At 44.2% G+C, this 24516-nt stretch overlaps 2 protein-coding genes across 2 annotated transcripts; both read left to right on the top strand.

Annotated features, from left to right (window-relative positions):
• The first annotated feature begins 1489 nt into the window (after positions 1-1489).
• Positions 1490-6982, top strand: LOC147340522 (germ cell-less protein-like 1). The gene has a single exon (XM_086388323.1). It carries the CDS (start codon positions 5049-5051, stop codon positions 6552-6554), a length of 1506 nt encoding a protein of 501 aa, XP_086244449.1. The 5' UTR covers positions 1490-5048; the 3' UTR covers positions 6555-6982.
• A 12800-nt stretch (positions 6983-19782) lies between these two features.
• Positions 19783-23245, top strand: LOC147340521 (germ cell-less protein-like 1). Its single transcript, XM_086388321.1, has one exon. The coding sequence runs from the start codon at positions 21312-21314 to the stop codon at positions 22815-22817; it is 1506 nt and encodes a 501-aa protein (XP_086244447.1). The 5' UTR covers positions 19783-21311; the 3' UTR covers positions 22818-23245.
• Positions 23246-24516: the final 1271 nt, after the last annotated feature.

The raw sequence follows: 24516 nt of genomic DNA, 5'->3' as shown, positions 1-24516 counted from the left end.
TAGCTGTGAAAAGAAGAGAAGGGAAAAGCAAAGGAGAAAAGGAAGGATATAAGCATCTGAATGCAGAGTTCCAAAGAATAGCAAGAAGAGATAAGAAAGCCTTCCTCAGCGATCAATGCAAAGAAATAGAGGAAAACAACAGAATGGGAAAGAGTAGAGATCTCTTCAAGAAAACAAGAGATACCAAGGGAACATTTCATGCAAAGATGGGCTCGAGAAAGGACAGAAATGGTATGGGCCTAACAGAAGCAGAAGATATTCAGGAGAGGTGGCAAGTACACACGGAAGAACTGTACAAAAAAGATCTTCACGAGCCAGATAATCACGATGGTGTGATCACTGACCTAGAGCCAGACATCCTGGAATGTGAAGCCAAGTGGGCCTTAGAAAGCATCACTACGAACAAAGCTAGTGGAGGTGATGGAACTCCAGTGGAGCTATCTCAAGTCCTGAAAGATGATGCTGTGAAAGTGCTGGGCTCAATATGCCAGCAGATTTGGAAACTCAGCAGTGGCCACAGGACTGGAAAAGGTCAGTTTTCATTCCAATCCCAAAGAAAGACAATGCCAAAGAATGCTCAAACTACCACACAAGTGCACTCATCTCACATGCTAGTAAAGTAATGCTCAACACTCTCCAAGCCAGGCTTCAGCAATACGTAAACCGTGAACTTCCAGATGTTCAAGCTGGTTTTAGAAAAGGCAGAGGAACCAGAGATCAAATTGCCAACATCCGCTGGATCATGGAAAAAGCAAGAGAGTTCCAGAAAAACATCTATTTCTGCTTTATTGACTATGCCAAAGCCTTTGACTGTGTGGATCACAATAAACTGTGGAAAATTCTGAAAGAGATGGGAATAGCAGACCACCTGACCTGCCTCTGGAGAAATCTGTATGCAGGTCAGGAAGCAACAGTTCGAACTGGACATGGAACAACAGACTGGTTCCAAAGATGAAAAGGAGTACGTCAAGGCTGTTTATTGCCACCCTGCTTATTTACCTTCTATGCAGAGTACATCATGAGAAACGCTGGACTGGAAGAACACAAGCTGGAATCAAGATTGCCGGGAGAAATATCAATAACCTCAGATATGTAGATGACACCACCCTTATGGCAGACAGTGAAGAGGAACTAAAAAGCCTCTTGATGAAAGAGAAAGTGGAGAGTGAAAAAGTTGGCTTAAAGCTCAACATTCAGAAAACGAAGATCATGGCGTCCGGTCCCATCGCTTCATGGGAAATCGATGGGGAAACAGTGGAACAGTGTCAGACTTTATCTTTTTGGGCTCGAAAATCACTGCAGATGGTGACTGAAGCCATGAAACTAAAAGACGCTTGCTCCTTGACAGGAAAGCTATGACCAACCTAGATAGCAGATTCAAAAGCAGAGACACTACTTTGCCAACAGAGGTTCATCTAGTCAAGGCTATAGTTTTTCCTGTGGTCATGTATGGATGTGAGAGTTGGACTGTGAAGAAGGCTGAGTGCCGAAGAATTGAGGCTTTTGAACTGTGGTGTTGGAGAAGCCTCTTGAGAGTCCCTTGGACTGCAAGGAGATCCAACCAGTCCATTCTGAAGGAGATCAGCCCTGGGATTTCTTTGGAAGGAATGATGCTAAAGCTGAAACTCCAGTACTTTGGCCACCTCATGCGAAGAGTTGACTCATTGGAAAAGACTCTGAGGCTGGGAGGGATTGGGGGCAGGAGGAGAAGGGGACGACAGAGGATGAGATGGCTGGATGGCATCACTGACTCGATGGACGTGAGTCTGGGTGAACTCCGGGAGTTGGTGATGGACAGGGAGGCCTGGCGTGCTGCGATTCGTGGGGTTGCAAAGAGTTGGACACGACTGAGCGATTGATCTGATCTGATCTGATCTGAAAGTCATTTAGCAAACGAAATCAGATGACATGGATATGTCACTGGGCTATACTTAATAGAAGTTCTTGATTGAAGTTCTTCCTGATGATTCTACTATTACTTCTAACGATATTGTTTTCTATACTGCCTGCTTCAAGAAGTGTTGTTCCTTACATTATCAAGTGTGTGACTGAGCCACTGATATAATGATGGTGTGCAGCTCCATATGAAATCCATAAGTATAATGGTGTGACTCTGTATATAAGAAGCAACAAGACAGAATATTTTCCTGGACCAAGAGACTAGTAAGACAGGTGTGGTCCAGAGACTTTTGTTACTCACAGGGCCTAGTCCAGTAATAACACACTGAGTGGCCTATCAGTGAGATCTTTGGCAGACCTGCGAATGAACCCTCCCAGCACCATGGAACAAGATGGTAATGAAATGCTCTGCAAACCATGGTCAAACTCATGGCCATAAAAGGGCCCTGCTCTGGCAACTGGCACTTGCTATCTGCCTCTACAAAGATTAACTCATGGACACTACAGCTGCTGACCTTCAACGTCCCCTGAAAGGAGTTCAGGGTGAAAATCAGAAATTAGGCACTCGCTCTGTGTTCTGGAAAAATGGACAAAACAGGCCTTTGGATAGTTAGAGATTTTCAGGTAAAGATTTTCTTGAGCCCAAATTCTTGCATCTTCTCATACCTAGAAAAGCACCTAAATTGTTAATGGGGACAACTATTTTGGCTTTTACAGTAATACCACAGTAAGAAGCCAAGGCCTACCTGGACAAACTTTGACAACTGGCTACCTCAAGCACCTGTCTACGCTGGGTTACAGACTCATTCACCAGAAAAGAAATTATAAGATTTATTTTGTCTGTTAAATTTCAGGTTTTCATTCTTTCAACTACTTCTAACTGGGTTTTTTATACCTACATTCAAAATGTATATGAATATGCCAGATGGCTCCATTCTTATAAATAGGGCAGCCCAAGTGTTGACTCTACCCAGACCAGGATCAAAGTTACTATCAAATGTAACCTGATTCTTGCAGGTTATTCTTGGACTGCTGATTACAGTAATTCATCTACTGATATTTGGTCTCTGCCTTTTAATCTACTTATCTAGTTTGTTCTTTCTAAAGGATACAATGGCTTCCCAGACAAAGTAACAGTGATGCAGAGATTCTGGCCACTCTTCAAAATGGACTCCCCTGATGTTCCACCATGGTTACAGATACAATCTTGGTTTACAAGCTCTCCTTTGTGAAAAACTATCTTGACTACAATCATTGTAATCATTCTGTTTTTTGCTGTTTGCTCCTTACATATATAACTGTGTATTTACTACTTGGGGCCCTTGGATCAGAAACCCTAAGTAAAAGGGTAAGGAGAATATGTTGCTTCAACCACTTAGGGTCAGTGCCCCTCACCTGCAGGAAGCAGTTACTGACAGATTTCTCTGCCCCTTTCCCCTCAGCAACAATATTCTCCTAAAATAAAAAGGGGGAAATGAGAGAGTTAACTTAGGCAGGTTGGTAAGGAGTCAAAGCCTAAGGCCCCTTTAAGGAGGAGATAAACATTCTTTCTTTTTCACATTCTTTGCTATAGATATGTAGGCCTCGTAGGCAGCAGTATCTCTTATTCAAGGACATGTCTTTTTTTTTTTTTTTTTTAAGCTTTGGATATATGTTATGGGAGAAGGTCTGGGTAAAAACTTCCACAGCTGTAGCTCTGGGTTAACCCGTTCCTTCTGGCTAATCTCGTGCTGATGTCATCCCAGGAGGTATGTTACAGGAAAGGGTCTGGAAAAATTCTCGAAGTCTTGAGGTATCTTTTATCTAGTCTCAGCAGCTAGTTGAGAAGTGTATAACGCCTTGCTTAAAGTAGTGAGGTGGGTTCTCTCCTGCTCCCTTCTGACGTCTATGTCTGAAGCTTTTTCTGTCACTTTCACTTTAGATAAAATCTACACAATGCTCCAAGTGACTGAGACTGTCTTTGGTCCCGAGTTAAATCTTCTCCTTCGGAGACCATGAATCTGGCGGCACTGTTCACCATTCACCATTAGCTGTCACAACTCTAGAGTCAGTATTCATGTTTGTCTCATGCCAAGCACCACTCAACCTGAAGCATTATATAGACCTTCTTATCAACTTTCTATAGCCATCTAACAGAGAATATTTAAAATGTGATTTAAGGTTATCCTGTCCTATTCAAAGTGTGTAAACATTCTACTCACATGATTTGAATAGGGCAGAATCTTTGCGACCCCATGGACACTAGTTTGCAAGTCTCTGCTATTCATGGAATTTTTCAGGCATGAATACTGGAGTGGGTTGTCGTTTCCTCCTCGAGGAAGTCTTCCCAACCCATGCCTCATGCGTCTCCTGCATTGGCAGGTGGATTGTTTACCACTGGGAATGTTTGGGAAGCCCCAAACATTCTACTCAGGCAAGGTCAAATGACCTGAGAGACTTACCGTTTTCAAAGTTTTTTCCCTTGCATTGTACTTTCCTTGTCATTGAAAGGTCCACACTCTCTCTACACCGTATACTTTGTTTAGCATATAACACTTGTCAGTATTTAATATTATTAATTTCCTCAAAAATCAAAATCCATCTCATTCATTCCTCATTTCTTTCAGTGTTTAAGTTTGTTACATGCTTAGCTGGTGTCTAAAATAGAGACAAAAGCAAAGACTGGGCACACATTGCCACTTTTATCACAGAAAATGTTTTGACAGCCGCAAATGATGGGATAACCTAAGAAAATAATTACAGAAATTAAGGTGCATAGAGCACAGAGCTGGAACCAAGACGTAATTATCCAAAAACAGGAGTGATCAGTAATTATTTCAAATGGGGAAGAGGAAATGATGTTCTTAAGATTCATGGGGAAAATTCATACACAAAGTCCTCTGTTCCACCATTATCCTACGAAGGGAGCCGCAGAGAAATCATCCCTGGAGGGAAAGATACACAGAGTGGAATTCCTGGTACAGAGTGCACTTATCCTGTGATGGGGAGTGGGAGGGGTAGGGGAAAGCCTCGTGGGTGTGGCTTTGCGTGGCGTCCAAGATGACGTCACAAACATCAGCCGTATCCAACGACACCGTGGGCTGAGCTAGTGCCAGTGGCGGCTGCGTCTGGTGAGGAAGCTTGCCCTCTGTACCGCTGAGGTAAAAGCCATGGGAGCAGTAAACAGTCAGATGCCCTCGAACAGAGTGGGGCATGCCCCAGAGGAGCCAGGTGCCCCTGAGGGGGAGGAGGAGGCCGAGGAGGTAGCAGTGGCAGTGATAGAGGAAGGGGAGGAGAGCGAAGAGGCCAGACCCACCACTAGCCAAGGGCGCCACAAGCGGAAGACAGGCCCAGAAGGGCAGCTCACAAAAGCGCCTCACAGGAAGCGAGCAAAAGACAGTTTAGAGTCCGTTTATAAGACACTTTTTCTGAGAGGAGAAGGGAGTGACGTGCAGATCCGTGCCCTGGGGAAGGAGTGGAACTTGCACAAGGTCTACTTGTGCCGGTCAGGATACTTTGCTAGCATGTTCAGTGGTGCGTGGCGTGAGACAACCATGGATACTGTAGAGTTGCAGATGCCTGACGAGAACATTGATTGTGAGGCACTGCACGAGGCTTTAGGTTCCCTGTACCGAAACTCTGTGCTCATCCCACCCGGTCGAGTGGTCCCCATGCTGGCCACAGCCAGCATGCTGCAGCTGGACAAGCTGATTCAGCAGTGCGGAGAGATAATGAAGGAGACGGTCAGTGATCAGACCGTGTGCAGCTACTACTGCTCTGCTGAGAGCTACGGACTCCAGAACATCAGGGCCATGTGTCTTCAGTGGCTGCTGGACAACCTGATGACCCAGCATAGTGAGGAGTTATTGAGAGAAGTTAGCCTGGATCTCATGAAAGAGGTCATTGCCTCTTCAGAGCTCTTCGTGATGGAGGTAGAGATGGATGTGTACACGACGCTGAAAAAGTGGATGTTCCTGCAGCTGCAGCCGACATGGAGAGGCCCCCGCAGAGACCTGCTGCCTGACGCCGACTCGTGGTTTGCCAGGTCCAGGCAGGAGTCAGAGGGCACCCCTTTCCTGGAGACCGAGCAGGGCAGAGCCTTCGTGCCAGCGTTCCAGCAGCTGCGGCTTGCCTACATGATCTGCGACCTGCCGTCAGCACGCATCATCGACCAGGATGCACTGATCCCTGCCACGTGGCTGACCCCAGTGTACAAAGAGCAGTGGCTTGCCCTCCTCCGGGCTGAGCAGACCAGAGACCTCGGGCCCGTGGATGTCTTCGTGTCCGACCTCCAGAGGACCAGCATGCGGTGCGGGGGCCAGCTCCTCAGGGATAAGCAGTGCAGCTGGCGGTGGGCAGGCTTCAACGTCGGCTGGGACTTGGTGGTGTGCTATGCCAACCGGCGCATCATTTTCAAGCGCAGCGCGCTGAACAAGTCCTGCGGTCTCGGGGTCAGCTTACTCTGGCAGAGAAAGGTCGCGTTCCGCTTGCGCCTGGCCTCCTTGGACAGGGCTGGAAGAGCCATTTTCCGGAAGGAGACAGAACTCCAGGTGCTTTCCCTGGGAAAGGATGAAGAGCTAGAGGTGGTGAATCTGGAGAACGAAGATGTGGTTTTCCCCATATATGTGACCTGTAATTTCCTGTACCTCCCCAGAGAGGGGCGTTTTCCTGAGTGAGGACTCCTGAAAACAAAATCTCAGAGAGGTGAGCAGCTCTTTTCCTGGGGTCAGGGACGACCAGCTTTGTCCAGATGCCAGCTCCTTCTGCGGGACCAACCGGACTTGCCCACCTCTGGTGGCCCACCTCTGTCAGAGTCTTTGTTGAACTGTAGCTCATAATACTTGAGATTGTTTACCTGAGCCTATGAAGAGGAGAAATTTTAAAGCCCTGCTCCCCCAACACCTTTAGACCTCATTTGTGCTGTTAAAGTGGCAACCTGTCCTCCTGGTTTACCATCCATCAATGCCCCCTCCCATCATTTCTGCAAAGTCAAAGACCAGTTGACTTTAGAGAGAACCTGTGAACCTACCTACTCTACTACTGTTGGGGAAACTCTTTTAAAATATGCATTTCCTTTAGCTTGATTAAAGGGATGTTAAAGAAACCGTTTGGTTTCTCTTTCAGTTCGCGTGTTTAGAGCCACTCTGCCCCACTCATTACCACTACTACCGCTAGCTTCCTTTGGATTGCTTCCCTTTCCCCATTCCCTGCCACTGAGCGTGTAGTACTTGGTTCCCATGATCTCTCACTCTGTGAACGCACCCAGGCTACACTGATGATCTTCTCTTTATTGGTTGTTCCTCAACATTCTTAGGTTAGTTGACTTCATATCGTATCTTGATGTTACTTTGGCTTTATTTTGACTTTCCTAGCATTTTAACCCTAGAAAGACGCCTCAAATCTTATACAACCCTATATTGGGGGTGGAGTGGAAGGCGGCAGATTGATGCTATGAGGACATCTCGGTACTAGACAGACTTTTTCTGTGGCATACAGCCATGAATTATTTATGCACCAGAATGCACTCTCTAAGCACGCTGATGGCCTTTGCCCTTCAGAAACATTTGACGTTGGAATTGTACGTGGAAAGACTCTTTCCCGCTTAAAAACAGGTCTGGTAACCTCTGGAAAGGAACGCTTTTGAATTATCATGGGAATTATTTGGCATCTGGAAGTGGCATCACGAGAAGTCCACACTAGTAATCAAAAGGGTAAGATAAAAAGTGTTTTTGTCACAAAAGGAGAAGCACACTAGTCACGATTTGAATTTGTTAGTTTCTGATTACTGTTAACTTACAAATTGTCACCATCCCATTCCCTCCATTGAGTCATTTTGAGGTCAAAGAATGGAAAACTCTATTTAAGAATCCATATAAATAATAAATACATGCTTGGAAAGAGTGTGATAAATTAATACAAGATGAACAAATTAAAAAAATAGTATACTCTATTGGTGTTTGGCAGATTCATGTTGATGTATGGCAAAACCAATACAATATTGTAAAGTAATTAGCCTCCAATTAAAATAAATAAATGTACATTTAAATAAAAAAAAAAAAAAAAACAGTCACCAGATTTAAGGCTTTACTTAGTTGAATCAGAATTTTCCTTACTGGTGGTTTATGTTTCTCTTCCCAATTAGATTTTATCCATTGTCATTCAGTGAACAAATTACTTTTGACTTTATCCATTCATTCATTCCTTTTACTCTTTAAGGAGATTTGAAAGGCTTCCTTATCCCAAACCCACATACTAGTATTAGAGTAATATTTACGTGACAGTTACTTATATGAAATGGTTCAACCAGGAAGCTGCTGTTGCATCCTTCGATGTTTGCCCTTAATTTTGCAGCCCCCTACCCTTTCTCGTGTTCCCTTATATTCCATATACCTAACCAACTACAAACAATAGACTTCATTTTATTTGTGTTTAAAAATAACTGGGGAGAAGAGTAAGTCATGATTCAGTTGAAACGTAAAAATTATTGTTATTTTTTTTTTTCGGCAAGAATTTCACTTTCTTTATATAAACTCTCTAAGCAATTTGAAATCACTTTTTCTTGAGCTGAATGCCAAGATGCCATTTCATCTAAACAGAGGTATCCTCAGTTGGGAAATTCAGAGACTACTTAGCTACAGGCGTACCTTGACTGAAAGATCTGCTTTTGTTTTCCTACCCAACGAGCTTTAAATCCTTAAATTGCTTGTTGCCGCTTACAATAGAAAGATGTTCAATAATGTACAAAGAGTGACAGCTGAAATACACTCATTTAAACATTTAAACTCTCACAAACCCTGACTGTTGCCATTTGCCAGTTTGGGCAATTTATCCAATACCTGTCTCTATTTTTTCTCTTTTTTTTTTCTTTTCTTTTTGACTGCTCAGGATGAGGAAGAAACCTTTTCCCATGTTGATACTCATTTTGTTAGCCTCTTCGTAAGGCATGGGGAAATGGGGAGGCAGGGCGAAGTACAGTCATGGTAACGCTATAGGAAACCATCAAGCTAAATAACAGCAAAGTAAACGCCACACTAAAGGAGATGTACCCCTATGGGATACCACATGGTCCTTGACAATGATGAGGATTTATCCCTGTCTCTGTTTTTCCCTCTCTGTATGTCTGCCGCTCTCTCTATCATCCCCTATCTCTGTCTCCATGATGTCTGTCTGCATCCCTGTCTAATTTCTATCTACCTCTGTCTTTGTCTTCCTCAGTCTCTGTCTCAGACTGCCTATCTTCGTCACTCTCTGTCTCTGTCTTACTGTCCGTATCTTTCTGTTTCTCTCTGTTTCTGACAATCTGTTTGTGTCTGGGTCTCTATGTTTCTGTCTCTGTCTCTGTATTTCTCCAGTGCTTCTGTATCCGTCTGTATCTGCATCTCTCTGTGTCTCTTTCTCCATCCGTCTGTCTTTGTCTTTCCCTTTCTGTCCCGATCTGTCTCTGTCTTTCTCCCCACCCCCAACCTTGTTTCTCTCTGACTCTCTCTCTCCCCATCACTATCTCTATGTCTGTTGGCTCTCTTTCAGTGTGCGTCTGTCTTTCTCTGTCTCTCAGTCTGTCTGTCTCTGTCTTTCTATCTGTGTCAATCAGCCTCTGCCTGTCTCCCTGTCTCTGTCTGCAACCATCATTCTTTGCCTTAGTTTGAATGGGTGTCTGTTTGTCCCTGTCTGTGCCTGGCTTCCTCTGCCTCCCTGTCTCTGTCTCCATCTATTTCTACCTGTCTCTGTCTGCCCCTTTCTGTGTATGCCTTTCTACCTGTCTCTTTTGGGGGAGGAGGTACAATTTCTGAGTCTGTCCATCTGTTGGGCTTTCTCAGCCTGCCTGACCAGCTATCTCTGTTTTTCTGTCAGGCTGTCCTGTCTCTGGCTGTTTCTACATCTGGTTCTGTTGCATCTTTTGATAGTCCATCTCTGCTTCTGCCTGTCTTAAGGAGACAGGAATGAAATGTTATTACAATTCGGTAGACAAACCCTCTTCTGTCATCTTCCCTTCCAGTGGTGTCCTAGAGATAGATGCTGTAAGAAGATAAAGCTTAGCATTCGTATTCAAAGACACAAGAGACTTAAATAAACAATGACTTATGAAGGAGAAAGCAGTGCCCCAGGGATGGAAGTGGGATGGACACAGACAGCAGACCAGTGTAAATTATGCTACTGTGGAAAGGGTCTATATATAAACAGCACAAAGATGACACTGAAATTTCGATGAAAGATAAATCATGTGCTGGAAAAAGAAAACCATCTTTTTAAGAGGAAAATAAAAAGAAGAGGGAGTGTCCAGCCACAAGGTCTACAGGAAGGTACTTGCCAAGTCTCAGCCACAGAATTTGGACATGAAACTGCCTGGTGAGAGTTAAAATAGCAAAATTCACCTATTTTATATAAGCACATCACATCAGTTTAATCATGCGATTAAACTTAAACTTTTGAATTGGGGTCAGCAAACACACACACACACACACACACACACACACGGAAATAAGTGGATTGAAGCAGAATCCAAGGTTTTTATGTCATCACCTGTTCAGCTAGTAACATGACTTCTAAGACATTCATACACACACACACACATTTATATTTTATGAGCCCTCATGAGGTTCCACCCTTTCCTTGTCCACTCAGCTACCTGGGCCTTGATGCCCTTCCCTTTATTCAAGATAAATCTCTTGAAAGGGGTGTGTCATCTGCCCCCTGTTCTAAGGTTTACTTGCTTGACTCCAGGCACCATCTATATGTCATAGACTCTCAAATTCATAGCCCATGCACAGACCTCTTCTTTGAATCCAGACCTATAGCCAGCAGTCTGCCCCACCACTTGGAAATCTCAAAGGTGGTGCGATCTACAAAGGAACAAAATAGAACGTATAGTCCAGGCAACCAATTTTAATCTAAATGTAGATTCCTTCCTCATTTGAGTAAATAAATAGAAAGACACTGATTCTGGTAAGGAGAAAATAACCAGGATGTTAGCTGAAACTTATACTTCTTCAAGTGCTTGTGTTTCAGAAGTAAAATTTGTCTATTCATGACATTCTAAAGAAAGGTGGCAATTTTTTTTTTCTAGTAGTAAGAGAATTGAAATTTACCTCATTTATTTAGACAATAGCCAATTGATATATGAACAGTCTTCGGGAATGATTTGTTCTAACAGTGCAGATGAAAGTTTGGTTTAGTCTGTGAACACGTTTTCCATGTCAGTTGCTATGATTAGATTCTGAGATCAGACACCAAAGGATAAATTTCACTCCACATGGTAGCAAACTTCAACTATCAAACTTGGTTTAAAGACTAGGAGGGTAATAAGATGCAGTGGAAGGAACAAAAACTATCTGGGCAGATTCAAGGTAAGATTTGAATACCCAAAAGATCCTTAATTCTCTGAGCAGTATTCATCACATAAACACACTGCATTACATTGGTGATGTCTGTCAATTATTTTAAAAAATAAAAATAGTACATGGTGATGGCAAAAATAGGAATCTACAAGCAGCTGATGGTTTTGATTAGCGTGTTTGCTGTACATGGGATTTTATGAAGAGTGGTGACTCTAAGTGAATTAAAATCATCCAAGCGGTCACGAAGAGCATGTTTTGGGTGAAGGCAAGTGGCTGAGTATGGTCCACCACAGGTGAGGAGACTTGCTGTAGAGGTATATTCTTAAAGATGGTAGCCCCTAGTCGTATGTGATTATTTAAATTGATTAAAATTAAATAAAATGGAAAATTCAGTCTCTCAGTCTCACTCGCAGCATTTGAAGTGCTCGATGGCTACATGTAAACCCGTGGCTACTATACTGTGCGCAGCGCAGATATGGAACATCTCTATCAGCGCAGAGAATTCTGTGAGATAGTGCTGTTCTATAATCAGTCATTCCAAGTAAAATTTACATTTCTTTCTGCTTCTGAATACATAGGTCGCCTGGATAACCTATGTGGGGGTGGGTGATGTTTGTGGGGATGGGGAGGAGTTAGAAAAACGGACATACAGAATGGTCACATTTGGATTTACAGGGTCTCATCAGGGTCTTATTTGTCTCACTGTGCTTACTGAGATGTTATGGAGGCTGGGGACAGGGCTTGAGGAAGGTTGGCAGCCACCCAAAGGAACCGTTTGTTCTGGAACCCTGTGCTTTGGAATGTGAAGAATTTGGGTCTAATCTTCTGTGGCCCATACAGCATCTGACCTGGTGGTCAGGCCATCATCTCAAACTCATTGTCCAAAACTCAACCTTTGCTTTCTTTCTCCCATTCCACGATCATGAATATCTATTTTCAATATATTTTATGGTTGGTCTTTTACTGTTCATATTGTTAATATCTCCACCAGTATACTAGCCCTCTTCTCAGTCGCTAGGCCTTGAAATCGCTGGTTGAAAGGATACAAAATAAATGTCTTTGTAAACTGAAACTTACATTAGAAATAATAGCATGTGGGGTTATTGTAAATACATTTAGATACAAATACGTAAATACATAAATCAAATACATTTGAGTCTTCTGCTTTGCTTTGCCATCAGGTTTAACGTGATATGATATTTTGATGCCTCCCAGCTTAAGACCAGCAGGAACACATTTGTAGTTGAACAATTTGAGTTTATTATTCTTTGCAGTGAAGGAGAACATACACAGTGAAGGAACTGTGGGCCACACAAGTACGTGAGTGATAGAAAAGGGATGTTAAGAGATTTGGGCTTGGGACTTCCCTGCTGGTCCGGTGGATGAGCCTTTGCCTTCCAAAGTAGGTGGTGTGGGTTCGCTCCCTGGTTGGGGAAACTAAGGTCCCACATGTCTTGTGGCCAAAAACCAAAACATAAAAGAAAACAAACAAACAAAACAAAACCAAAAAAAAAACAGAAGCAATATGGTAACAAATTGAATAAAGACTAAATAAAGGGACCACCTCAAAAAAAAATTAAAGAAAAAAAGAGGTGGGCTTGTTTTAGGTGATTTGGGTGAATTTTTAAAGAAGCAGAGCTCTGATCTGGATTGGATACTGTCAGAAAGACAGGGAATTCCTATGACAGTATCTTAATAAACCTTTTCTATAGAGAGAATAGATTAGAGTGAGGTTAAAGCTACAATTGCTGAAAACAAGCAAAGAAACAAAGCAAAGGGGAAAACAAAACCCCCAAACTAGCAGTCACTCATACTAGCTAGGAGAGGGATATACGGTGATTTGTACAGTGATTTTGCTTTTGTCTGTGTTAAGGAACAAAAAAATCATGAAGTGGCCTTTGTTTTGTCTCACTTTATCATGATCTCAGAGTGACAAGATCTCATGATCTCACCTGAAGTTGGCATTCCCTGAGATTTTTTTCAATGTCTAATGGGAGAATAACATGTCCTAGCCTGGATGTCAAGAGATACTTTTTAGTACCCCCTTCTGGCCACAAGCCATTAACCCATGTTATCTAGATTATCAACATTGCTCTGATTTTGATGATCAGGAATTTGTTTAGAGAATGTAGTCTGTAGTAGGACATGGATTGGTCTCTCCTGCTCCTTTTGCAGTAGAATGCATCATTGAATACTCTGGTGTGACACGGGCTGTGCAATAGCATTTAAGACTCCAGACAGGATGCATTGGCCAACTGCAAAACAAGTAATCAAACGAAACACAATGATTATTAGTCCTTGAAACAGGACTTGAAGTCAAGGGCTTGGATTATAAAAACCAGGCAATGAATCCAGCTGGGTTCACCTTTGAGCACCACATGACTTTTGTTAGAATCAAAGACAAGTTTTGGACCACCCTTGCTAGTTATGATTTTCCCTAATGTGAGAATAGCAAGTCACAAAGCCTATATGAATAGGGAGTCAGTTATTCTTCGTGTGTGTGTGTGTGTGAGAGAGAGAGAGAGAGAGAGAGTCGCTCAGTCATGTCTGACTCTTTGCAACCCCATGGACTATAGCCCAGGAGGCTCCTCTGTCCATGGTATTCTTCAGGCAAGAATACTGGAGTGGGTTGCCATTCCCTTCTCCAGGGGATCTTCCCGACCCAGGGACCGAACCCGGGTCTCCTGCATTGCAGGCAGATTCTTTACCATCTGAGCCACCAGAGAAGCCCTTCCTGGTGAGTTTTTAAAAGAAATTGGTTTGACTGTTACTGGATAATCCCCTCTCTCTAACCCCTCCCCCCTCCCCCACCCGTTTCTGGGAAACAAGATCTGCTGGAATGTGTAGTTTAACATATCACGGAGTCTCAACAATTATCCTGAACACACAAGATAAGTTAGCGTATGCCATATGGGTGTTATATAAGATGTTACATAACAAATAGTACCTCATTGTGGCACGGCCTCTATCAGGAGAATAAGCATCATTTGTTACAACTAGAGACAGCCGATTTTGTGTTCCTCAAGGTAAGTGATGTATTTAGCAGAACTTCCCTCGTGTGGCTCAGCTGGTAAAGAATCCACGTGCGGTGGAGGAGACCTGGGTTCGATCCCTGGGTTGGGAAGATCCCCTGGAGAAGGGAAAGGCTACCCTGTCCAGTATTCCGGCCTGGAGAATTCCACGGACTGTATAGTCCATGGGGTCGCAAACAGTCGAACACGACTGAGTGACTTTCACTTTCAACCAGTTTCACAAAGCAGGCTGACTATCATGAACAAATGGAATATCTTGAGCAAATTTGACTCTCAGGGTCAGGGTGGCTCCAATAATGGAGCCTACTCTTGATTGAGTGGGACTCACCGACAGGGCGCAGGAATGGCCGAGAGGAGCTACCCTGCGTCTCAGGTAAGGGGCGGTGGCCGGGAGGAGAAATCCCAAGCCCGAGGCCAGGGGCGGCGGCCGGGAGGACCGACCCCACATCCAAGGAGCCGTGGCTGCCTGGGCACAGGAGGCCTAGAGGAGCTATCCCACGTTGAAGGTCAGGAAGGGCGGCGGTGAGGAGATACCCCTCGTCCAAGGTAAGGAACGGCGGCTGGGCTTTGCTGGAGCAGCCGTGAAGAGATAACCCACGCCCAAGGTAAGAGAAGCCCAAGTAAGACGGTAGGTGGTGCAAGAGGGCATCAGAGGGCAGACACACTGAAACTGTACTCACAGAAAACTAGTCAATCTAATCACACTAGGACAACAGCCTTTTCTAACTCAATGAAACTAAGCCATGCCCATGGGACAACCCAAGACGGGTGGGTCATGGTGGAGAGGTCTGACAGAATGTGGTCCACTGGAGAAGGGAATGGCAAACCACTTCAGTATTCTTGCCTTGACAACCCCATGAGCAGTATGAAAAGGCAAAAGGAGAGGATACTGAAAGAGGAACTCCCCAGGTCAGTAGGTGCCCAATATGCTACTGGAGATCAGTGGAGAAATAACTCCAGAAAGAATGAAGGAATGGAGCCAAAGCAAAAACAATACCCAGCTGTGGATGTGACTGGTGATAGAAGCAAGGTCCGATGCTGTAAAGAGCAATATTGCATAGGAACCTGGAATGTCAGGTCCATGAATCAAGGCAAATTGGACGTAGTCAAACAAGAGATGGCAAGAGTGAATGTCGACATTCTTGGAATCAGCGAACTCAAATGGACTGGAATGGGTGAATTTAACTCAGGTGACCATTATATCTACTACTGTGGGCAGGAATCCCTCAGAAGAAATGGAGTAGCCGTCATGGTCAACAAAAGAGTCTGAAATGCAGTACTTGGATGCAATCTCAAAAACGACAGAATGATCTCTGTTCGTTTCCAAGGCAAACCATTCAATATCTCAGTAATCCAAGTCTATGGCCCAACCAGTAAGGCTGAAGAAGCTGAAGTTGAACGGTTCTATGAAGACCTACCAGGCCTTTTAGAACTAACACCCAAAAAAGATGTCCTTTTCATTATAGGGGACTGAATGCAAAAGTAGGAAATCAAGAAACACCTGGAGTAACAGGCAAATTTGGCCTTGGAATACGGAATGAAGCAGGACAAAGACTAATAGAGTTTTGCCAAGAAAATGCACTGGTCATAACAAATACCCTCTTCCAATAACACAAGAGAAGACTCTACACATGGACATCAACAGATGGTCCACACCAAAATCAGACTGATTATATTCTTTGCAGCCAAAGATGGAGAAGCTCTACACAGTCAGCAAAAACAAGACCAGGAGCTGACTGTGGCTCAGATCATGAACTCCTTATTGCCAAAATCAGACTTTAATTGAAGAAAGTAGGGAAAACCTCTAGACCATTCAGGTATGACCTAAATCAAATCCCTTATGATTATACAGTGGAAGTGAGAAACAGATTTAAGGGCCTAGATCTGATAGATAAGAGTGCCTGATGAACTATGGAATGAGGTTCGTGACATTGTACAGGAGACAGGGATCAAACCATCCCCATGGAAAAGAAATGCAAAAAAGCAAAATGGCTGTCTGGGGAGGCCTTACAAATAGCTGTGAAAAGAAGAGAAGGGAAAAGCAAAGGAGAAAAGGAAGGATATAAGCATCTGAATGCAGAGTTCCAAAGAATAGCAAGAAGAGATAAGAAAGCCTTCCTCAGCGATCAATGCAAAGAAATAGAGGAAAACAACAGAATGGGAAAGAGTAGAGATCTCTTCAAGAAAACAAGAGATACCAAGGGAACATTTCATGCAAAGATGGGCTCGAGAAAGGACAGAAATGGTATGGGCCTAACAGAAGCAGAAGATATTCAGGAGAGGTGGCAAGTACACACGGAAGAACTGTACAAAAAAGATCTTCACGAGCCAGATAATCACGATGGTGTGATCACTGACCTAGAGCCAGACATCCTGGAATGTGAAGCCAAGTGGGCCTTAGAAAGCATCACTACGAACAAAGCTAGTGGAGGTGATGGAACTCCAGTGGAGCTATCTCAAATCCTGAAAGATGATGCTGTGAAAGTGCTGGGCTCAATATGCCAGCAGATTTGGAAACTCAGCAGTGGCCACAGGACTGGAAAAGGTCAGTTTTCATTCCAATCCCAAAGAAAGACAATGCCAAAGAATGCTCAAACTACCACACAAGTGCACTCATCTCACATGCTAGTAAAGTAATGCTCAACACTCTCCAAGCCAGGCTTCAGCAATACGTAAACCGTGAACTTCCAGATGTTCAAGCTGGTTTTAGAAAAGGCAGAGGAACCAGAGATCAAATTGCCAACATCCGCTGGATCATGGAAAAAGCAAGAGAGTTCCAGAAAAACATCTATTTCTGCTTTATTGACTATGCCAAAGCCTTTGACTGTGTGGATCACAATAAACTGTGGAAAATTCTGAAAGAGATGGGAATAGCAGACCACCTGACCTGCCTCTGGAGAAATCTGTATGCAGGTCAGGAAGCAACAGTTCGAACTGGACATGGAACAACAGACTGGTTCCAAAGATGAAAAGGAGTACGTCAAGGCTGTTTATTGCCACCCTGCTTATTTACCTTCTATGCAGAGTACATCATGAGAAACGCTGGACTGGAAGAACACAAGCTGGAATCAAGATTGCCGGGAGAAATATCAATAACCTCAGATATGTAGATGACACCACCCTTATGGCAGACAGTGAAGAGGAACTAAAAAGCCTCTTGATGAAAGAGAAAGTGGAGAGTGAAAAAGTTGGCTTAAAGCTCAACATTCAGAAAACGAAGATCATGGCGTCCGGTCCCATCGCTTCATGGGAAATCGATGGGGAAACAGTGGAACAGTGTCAGACTTTATCTTTTTGGGCTCGAAAATCACTGCAGATGGTGACTGAAGCCATGAAACTAAAAGACGCTTGCTCCTTGACAGGAAAGCTATGACCAACCTAGACAGCAGATTCAAAAGCAGAGACACTACTTTGCCAACAGAGGTTCGTCTAGTCAAGGCTATAGTTTTTCCTGTGGTCATGTATGGATGTGAGAGTTGGACTGTGAAGAAGGCTGAGTGCCGAAGAATTGAGGCTTTTGAACTGTGGTGTTGGAGAAGCCTCTTGAGAGTCCCTTGGACTGCAAGGAGATCCAACCAGTCCATTCTGAAGGAGATCAGCCCTGGGATTTCTTTGGAAGGAATGATGCTAAAGCTGAAACTCCAGTACTTTGGCCACCTCATGCGAAGAGTTGACTCATTGGAAAAGACTCTGAGGCTGGGAGGGATTGGGGGCAGGAGGAGAAGGGGACGACAGAGGATGAGATGGCTGGATGGCATCACTGACTCGATGGACGTGAGTCTGGGTGAACTCCGGGAGTTGGTGATGGACAGGGAGGCCTGGCGTGCTGCGATTCGTGGGGTTGCAAAGAGTTGGACACGACTGAGCGATTGATCTGATCTGATCTGATCTGAAAGTCATTTAGCAAACGAAATCAGATGACATGGATATGTCACTGGGCTATACTTAATAGAAGTTCTTGATTGAAGTTCTTCCTGATGATTCTACTATTACTTCTAACGATATTGTTTTCTATACTGCCTGCTTCAAGAAGTGTTGTTCCTTACATTATCAAGTGTGTGACTGAGCCACTGATATAATGATGGTGTGCAGCTCCATATGAAATCCATAAGTATAATGGTGTGACTCTGTATATAAGAAGCAACAAGACAGAATATTTTCCTGGACCAAGAGACTAGTAAGACAGGTGTGGTCCAGAGACTTTTGTTACTCACAGGGCCTAGTCCAGTAATAACACACTGAGTGGCCTATCAGTGAGATCTTTGGCAGACCTGCGAATGAACCCTCCCAGCACCATGGAACAAGATGGTAATGAAATGCTCTGCAAACCATGGTCAAACTCATGGCCATAAAAGGGCCCTGCTCTGGCAACTGGCACTTGCTATCTGCCTCTACAAAGATTAACTCATGGACACTACAGCTGCTGACCTTCAACGTCCCCTGAAAGGAGTTCAGGGTGAAAATCAGAAATTAGGCACTCGCTCTGTGTTCTGGAAAAATGGACAAAACAGGCCTTTGGATAGTTAGAGATTTTCAGGTAAAGATTTTCTTGAGCCCAAATTCTTGCATCTTCTCATACCTAGAAAAGCACCTAAATTGTTAATGGGGACAACTATTTTGGCTTTTACAGTAATACCACAGTAAGAAGCCAAGGCCTACCTGGACAAACTTTGACAACTGGCTACCTCAAGCACCTGTCTACGCTGGGTTATAGACTCATTCACCAGAAAAGAAATTATAAGATTTATTTTGTCTCTTAAATTTCAGGTTTTCATTTTTTCAACTACTTCTAACTGGGTTTTTTATACCTACATTCAAAATGTATATGAATATGCCAGATGGCTCCATTCTTATAAATAGGGCAGCCCAAGTGTTGACTCTACCCAGACCAGGATCAAAGTTACTATCAAATGTCACCTGATTCTTGCAGGTTATTCTTGGACTGCTGATTACAGTAATTCATCTACTGATATTTGGTCTCTGCCTTTTAATCTACTTATCTAGTTTGTTCTTTCTAAAGGATACAATGGCTTCCCAGACAAAGTAACAGTGATGCAGAGATTCTGGCCACTCTTCAAAATGGACTCCCCTGATGTTCCACCATGGTTACAGATACAATCTTGGTTTACAAGCTCTCCTTTGTGAAAAACTATCTTGACTACAATCATTGTAATCATTCTGTTTTTTGCTGTTTGCTCCTTACATATATAACTGTGTATTTACTACTTGGGGCCCTTGGATCAGAAACCCTAAGTAAAAGGGTAAGGAGAATATGTTGCTTCAACCACTTAGGGTCAGTGCCCCTCACCTGCAGGAAGCAGTTACTGACAGATTTCTCTGCCCCTTTCCCCTCAGCAACAATATTCTCCTAAAATAAAAAGGGGGAAATGAGAGAGTTAACTTAGGCAGGTTGGTAAGGAGTCAAAGCCTAAGGCCCCTTTAAGGAGGAGATAAACATTCTTTCTTTTTCACATTCTTTGCTATAGATATGTAGGCCTCGTAGGCAGCAGTATCTCTTATTCAAGGACATGTCTTTTTTTTTTTTTTTTTTTTTTAAGCTTTGGATATATGTTATGGGAGAAGGTCTGGGTAAAAACTTCCACAGCTGTAGCTCTGGGTTAACCCGTTCCTTCTGGCTAATCTCGTGCTGATGTCATCCCAGGAGGTATGTTACAGGAAAGGGTCTGGAAAAATTCTCGAAGTCTTGAGGTATCTTTTATCTAGTCTCAGCAGCTAGTTGAGAAGTGTATAACGCCTTGCTTAAAGTAGTGAGGTGGGTTCTCTCCTGCTCCCTTCTGACGTCTATGTCTGAAGCTTTTTCTGTCACTTTCACTTTAGATAAAATCTACACAATGCTCCAAGTGACTGAGACTGTCTTTGGTCCCGAGTTAAATCTTCTCCTTCGGAGACCATGAATCTGGCGGCACTGTTCACCATTCACCATTAGCTGTCACAACTCTAGAGTCAGTATTCATGTTTGTCTCATGCCAAGCACCTCTCAACCTGAAGCATTATATAGACCTTCTTATCAACTTTCTATAGCCATCTAACAGAGAATATTTAAAATGTGATTTAAGGTTATCCTGTCCTATTCAAAGTGTGTAAACATTCTACTCACATGATTTGAATAGGGCAGAATCTTTGCGACCCCATGGACACTAGTTTGCAAGTCTCTGCTATTCATGGAATTTTTCAGGCATGAATACTGGAGTGGGTTGTCGTTTCCTCCTCGAGGAAGTCTTCCCAACCCATGCCTCATGCGTCTCCTGCATTGGCAGGTGGATTGTTTACCACTGGGAATGTTTGGGAAGCCCCAAACATTCTACTCAGGCAAGGTCAAATGACCTGAGAGACTTACCGTTTTCAAAGTTTTTTCCCTTGCATTGTACTTTCCTTGTCATTGAAAGGTCCACACTCTCTCTACACCGAATACTTTGTTTAGCATATAACACTTGTCAGTATTTAATATTATTAATTTCCTCAAAAATCAAAATCCATCTCATTCATTCCTCATTTCTTTCAGTGTTTAAGTTTGTTACATGCTTAGCTGGTGTCTAAAATAGAGACAAAAGCAAAGACTGGGCACACATTGCCACTTTTATCACAGAAAATGTTTTGACAGCCGCAAATGATGGGATAACCTAAGAAAATAATTACAGAAATTAAGGTGCATAGAGCACAGAGCTGGAACCAAGACGTAATTATCCAAAAACAGGAGTGATCAGTAATTATTTCAAATGGGGAAGAGGAAATGATGTTCTTAAGATTCATGGGGAAAATTCATACACAAAGTCCTCTGTTCCACCATTATCCTACGAAGGGAGCCGCAGAGAAATCATCCCTGGAGGGAAAGATACACAGAGTGGAATTCCTGGTACAGAGTGCACTTATCCTGTGATGGGGAGTGGGAGGGGTAGGGGAAAGCCTCGTGGGTGTGGCTTTGCGTGGCGTCCAAGATGACGTCACAAACATCAGCCGTATCCAACGACACCGTGGGCTGAGCTAGTGCCAGTGGCGGCTGCGTCTGGTGAGGAAGCTTGCCCTCTGTACCGCTGAGGTAAAAGCCATGGGAGCAGTAAACAGTCAGATGCCCTCGAACAGAGTGGGGCATGCCCCAGAGGAGCCAGGTGCCCCTGAGGGGGAGGAGGAGGCCGAGGAGGTAGCAGTGGCAGTGATAGAGGAAGGGGAGGAGAGCGAAGAGGCCAGACCCACCACTAGCCAAGGGCGCCACAAGCGGAAGACAGGCCCAGAAGGGCAGCTCACAAAAGCGCCTCACAGGAAGCGAGCAAAAGACAGTTTAGAGTCCGTTTATAAGACACTTTTTCTGAGAGGAGAAGGGAGTGACGTGCAGATCCGTGCCCTGGGGAAGGAGTGGAACTTGCACAAGGTCTACTTGTGCCGGTCAGGATACTTTGCTAGCATGTTCAGTGGTGCGTGGCGTGAGACAACCATGGATACTGTAGAGTTGCAGATGCCTGACGAGAACATTGATTGTGAGGCACTGCACGAGGCTTTAGGTTCCCTGTACCGAAACTCTGTGCTCATCCCACCCGGTCGAGTGGTCCCCATGCTGGCCACAGCCAGCATGCTGCAGCTGGACAAGCTGATTCAGCAGTGCGGAGAGATAATGAAGGAGACGGTCAGTGATCAGACCGTGTGCAGCTACTACTGCTCTGCTGAGAGCTACGGACTCCAGAACATCAGGGCCATGTGTCTTCAGTGGCTGCTGGACAACCTGATGACCCAGCATAGTGAGGAGTTATTGAGAGAAGTTAGCCTGGATCTCATGAAAGAGGTCATTGCCTCTTCAGAGCTCTTCGTGATGGAGGTAGAGATGGATGTGTACACGACGCTGAAAAAGTGGATGTTCCTGCAGCTGCAGCCGACATGGAGAGGCCCCCGCAGAGACCTGCTGCCTGACGCCGACTCGTGGTTTGCCAGGTCCAGGCAGGAGTCAGAGGGCACCCCTTTCCTGGAGACCGAGCAGGGCAGAGCCTTCGTGCCAGCGTTCCAGCAGCTGCGGCTTGCCTACATGATCTGCGACCTGCCGTCAGCACGCATCATCGACCAGGATGCACTGATCCCTGCCACGTGGCTGACCCCAGTGTACAAAGAGCAGTGGCTTGCCCTCCTCCGGGCTGAGCAGACCAGAGACCTCGGGCCCGTGGATGTCTTCGTGTCCGACCTCCAGAGGACCAGCATGCGGTGCGGGGGCCAGCTCCTCAGGGATAAGCAGTGCAGCTGGCGGTGGGCAGGCTTCAACGTCGGCTGGGACTTGGTGGTGTGCTATGCCAACCGGCGCATCATTTTCAAGCGCAGCGCGCTGAACAAGTCCTGCGGTCTCGGGGTCAGCTTACTCTGGCAGAGAAAGGTCGCGTTCCGCTTGCGCCTGGCCTCCTTGGACAGGGCTGGAAGAGCCATTTTCCGGAAGGAGACAGAACTCCAGGTGCTTTCCCTGGGAAAGGATGAAGAGCTAGAGGTGGTGAATCTGGAGAACGAAGATGTGGTTTTCCCCATATATGTGACCTGTAATTTCCTGTACCTCCCCAGAGAGGGGCGTTTTCCTGAGTGAGGACTCCTGAAAACAAAATCTCAGAGAGGTGAGCAGCTCTTTTCCTGGGGTCAGGGACGACCAGCTTTGTCCAGATGCCAGCTCCTTCTGCGGGACCAACCGGACTTGCCCACCTCTGGTGGCCCACCTCTGTCAGAGTCTTTGTTGAACTGTAGCTCATAATACTTGAGATTGTTTACCTGAGCCTATGAAGAGGAGAAATTTTAAAGCCCTGCTCCCCCAACACCTTTAGACCTCATTTGTGCTGTTAAAGTGGCAACCTGTCCTCCTGGTTTACCATCCATCAATGCCCCCTCCCATCATTTCTGCAAAGTCAAAGACCAGTTGACTTTAGAGAGAACCTGTGAACCTACCTACTCTACTACTGTTGGGGAAACTCTTTTAAAATATGCATTTCCTTTAGCTTGATTAAAGGAATGTTAAAGAAACCGTTTGGTTTCTCTTTCAGTTCGCGTGTTTAGAGCCACTCTGCCCCACTCATTACCACTACTACCGCTAGCTTCCTTTGGATTGCTTCCCTTTCCCCATTCCCTGCCACTGAGCATGTAGTACTTGGTTCCCATGATCTCTCACTCTGTGAACGCACCCAGGCTACACTGATGATCTTCTCTTTATTGGTTGTTCCTCAACATTCTTAGGTTAGTTGACTTCATATCGTATCTTGATGTTACTTTGGCTTTATTTTGACTTTCCTAGCATTTTAACCCTAGAAAGACGCCTCAAATCTTATACAACCCTATATTGGGGGTGGAGTGGAAGGCGGCAGATTGATGCTATGAGGACATCTCGGTACTAGACAGACTTTTTCTGTGGCATACAGCCATGAATTATTTATGCACCAGAATGCACTCTCTAAGCACGCTGATGGCCTTTGCCCTTCAGAAACATTTGACGTTGGAATTGTACGTGGAAAGACTCTTTCCCGCTTAAAAACAGGTCTGGTAACCTCTGGAAAGGAACGCTTTTGAATTATCATGGGAATTATTTGGCATCTGGAAGTGGCATCACGAGAAGTCCACACTAGTAATCAAAAGGGTAAGATAAAAAGTGTTTTTGTCACAAAAGGAGAAGCACACTAGTCACGATTTGAATTTGTTAGTTTCTGATTACTGTTAACTTACAAATTGTCACCATCCCATTCCCTCCATTGAGTCATTTTGAGGTCAAAGAATGGAAAACTATTTAAGAATCCATATAAATAATAAATACATGCTTGGAAAGAGTGTGATAAATTAATACAAGATGAACAAATTAAAAAAATAGTATACTCTATTGGTGTTTGGCAGATTCATGTTGATGTATGGCAAAACCAATACAATATTGTAAAGTAATTAGCCTCCAATTAAAATAAATAAATGTACATTTAAATTAAAAAAAAAAAACAGTCACCAGATTTAAGGCTTTATTTAGTTGAAATCAGAATTTTCCTTACTGGTGGTTTATGTTTCTCTTCCCAATTAGATTTTATCCATTGTCATTCAGTGAACAAATTACTTTTGACTTTATCCATTCATTCATTCCTTTTACTCTTTAAGGAGATTTGAAAGGCTTCCTTATCCCAAACCCACATACTAGTATTAGAGTAATATTTACGTGACAGTTACTTATATGAAATGGTTCAACCAGGAAGCTGCTGTTGCATCCTTCGATGTTTGCCCTTAATTTTGCAGCCCCCTACCCTTTCTCGTGTTCCCTTATA

Source organism: Bos grunniens, chromosome X (genome assembly GCF_055505025.1).
Source record: "Bos grunniens cultivar Pamir isolate PY7600 chromosome X, Bosgru_T2T1.0, whole genome shotgun sequence".
NCBI lineage: Eukaryota > Metazoa > Chordata > Mammalia > Artiodactyla > Bovidae > Bos > Bos grunniens.
The sequence above is the reverse complement of the archived record's forward strand: the minus strand, read 5'-3'. Positions and strand labels throughout refer to the sequence as shown.

Excerpts from the sequence above, each read along its gene's own strand:
- LOC147340522 (XM_086388323.1), top strand. The coding sequence starts at position 5,049 with ATGGGAGCAGTAAACAGTCAGATGCCCTCGAACAGAGTGGGGCATGCC.
- LOC147340521 (XM_086388321.1), top strand. The coding sequence starts at position 21,312 with ATGGGAGCAGTAAACAGTCAGATGCCCTCGAACAGAGTGGGGCATGCC.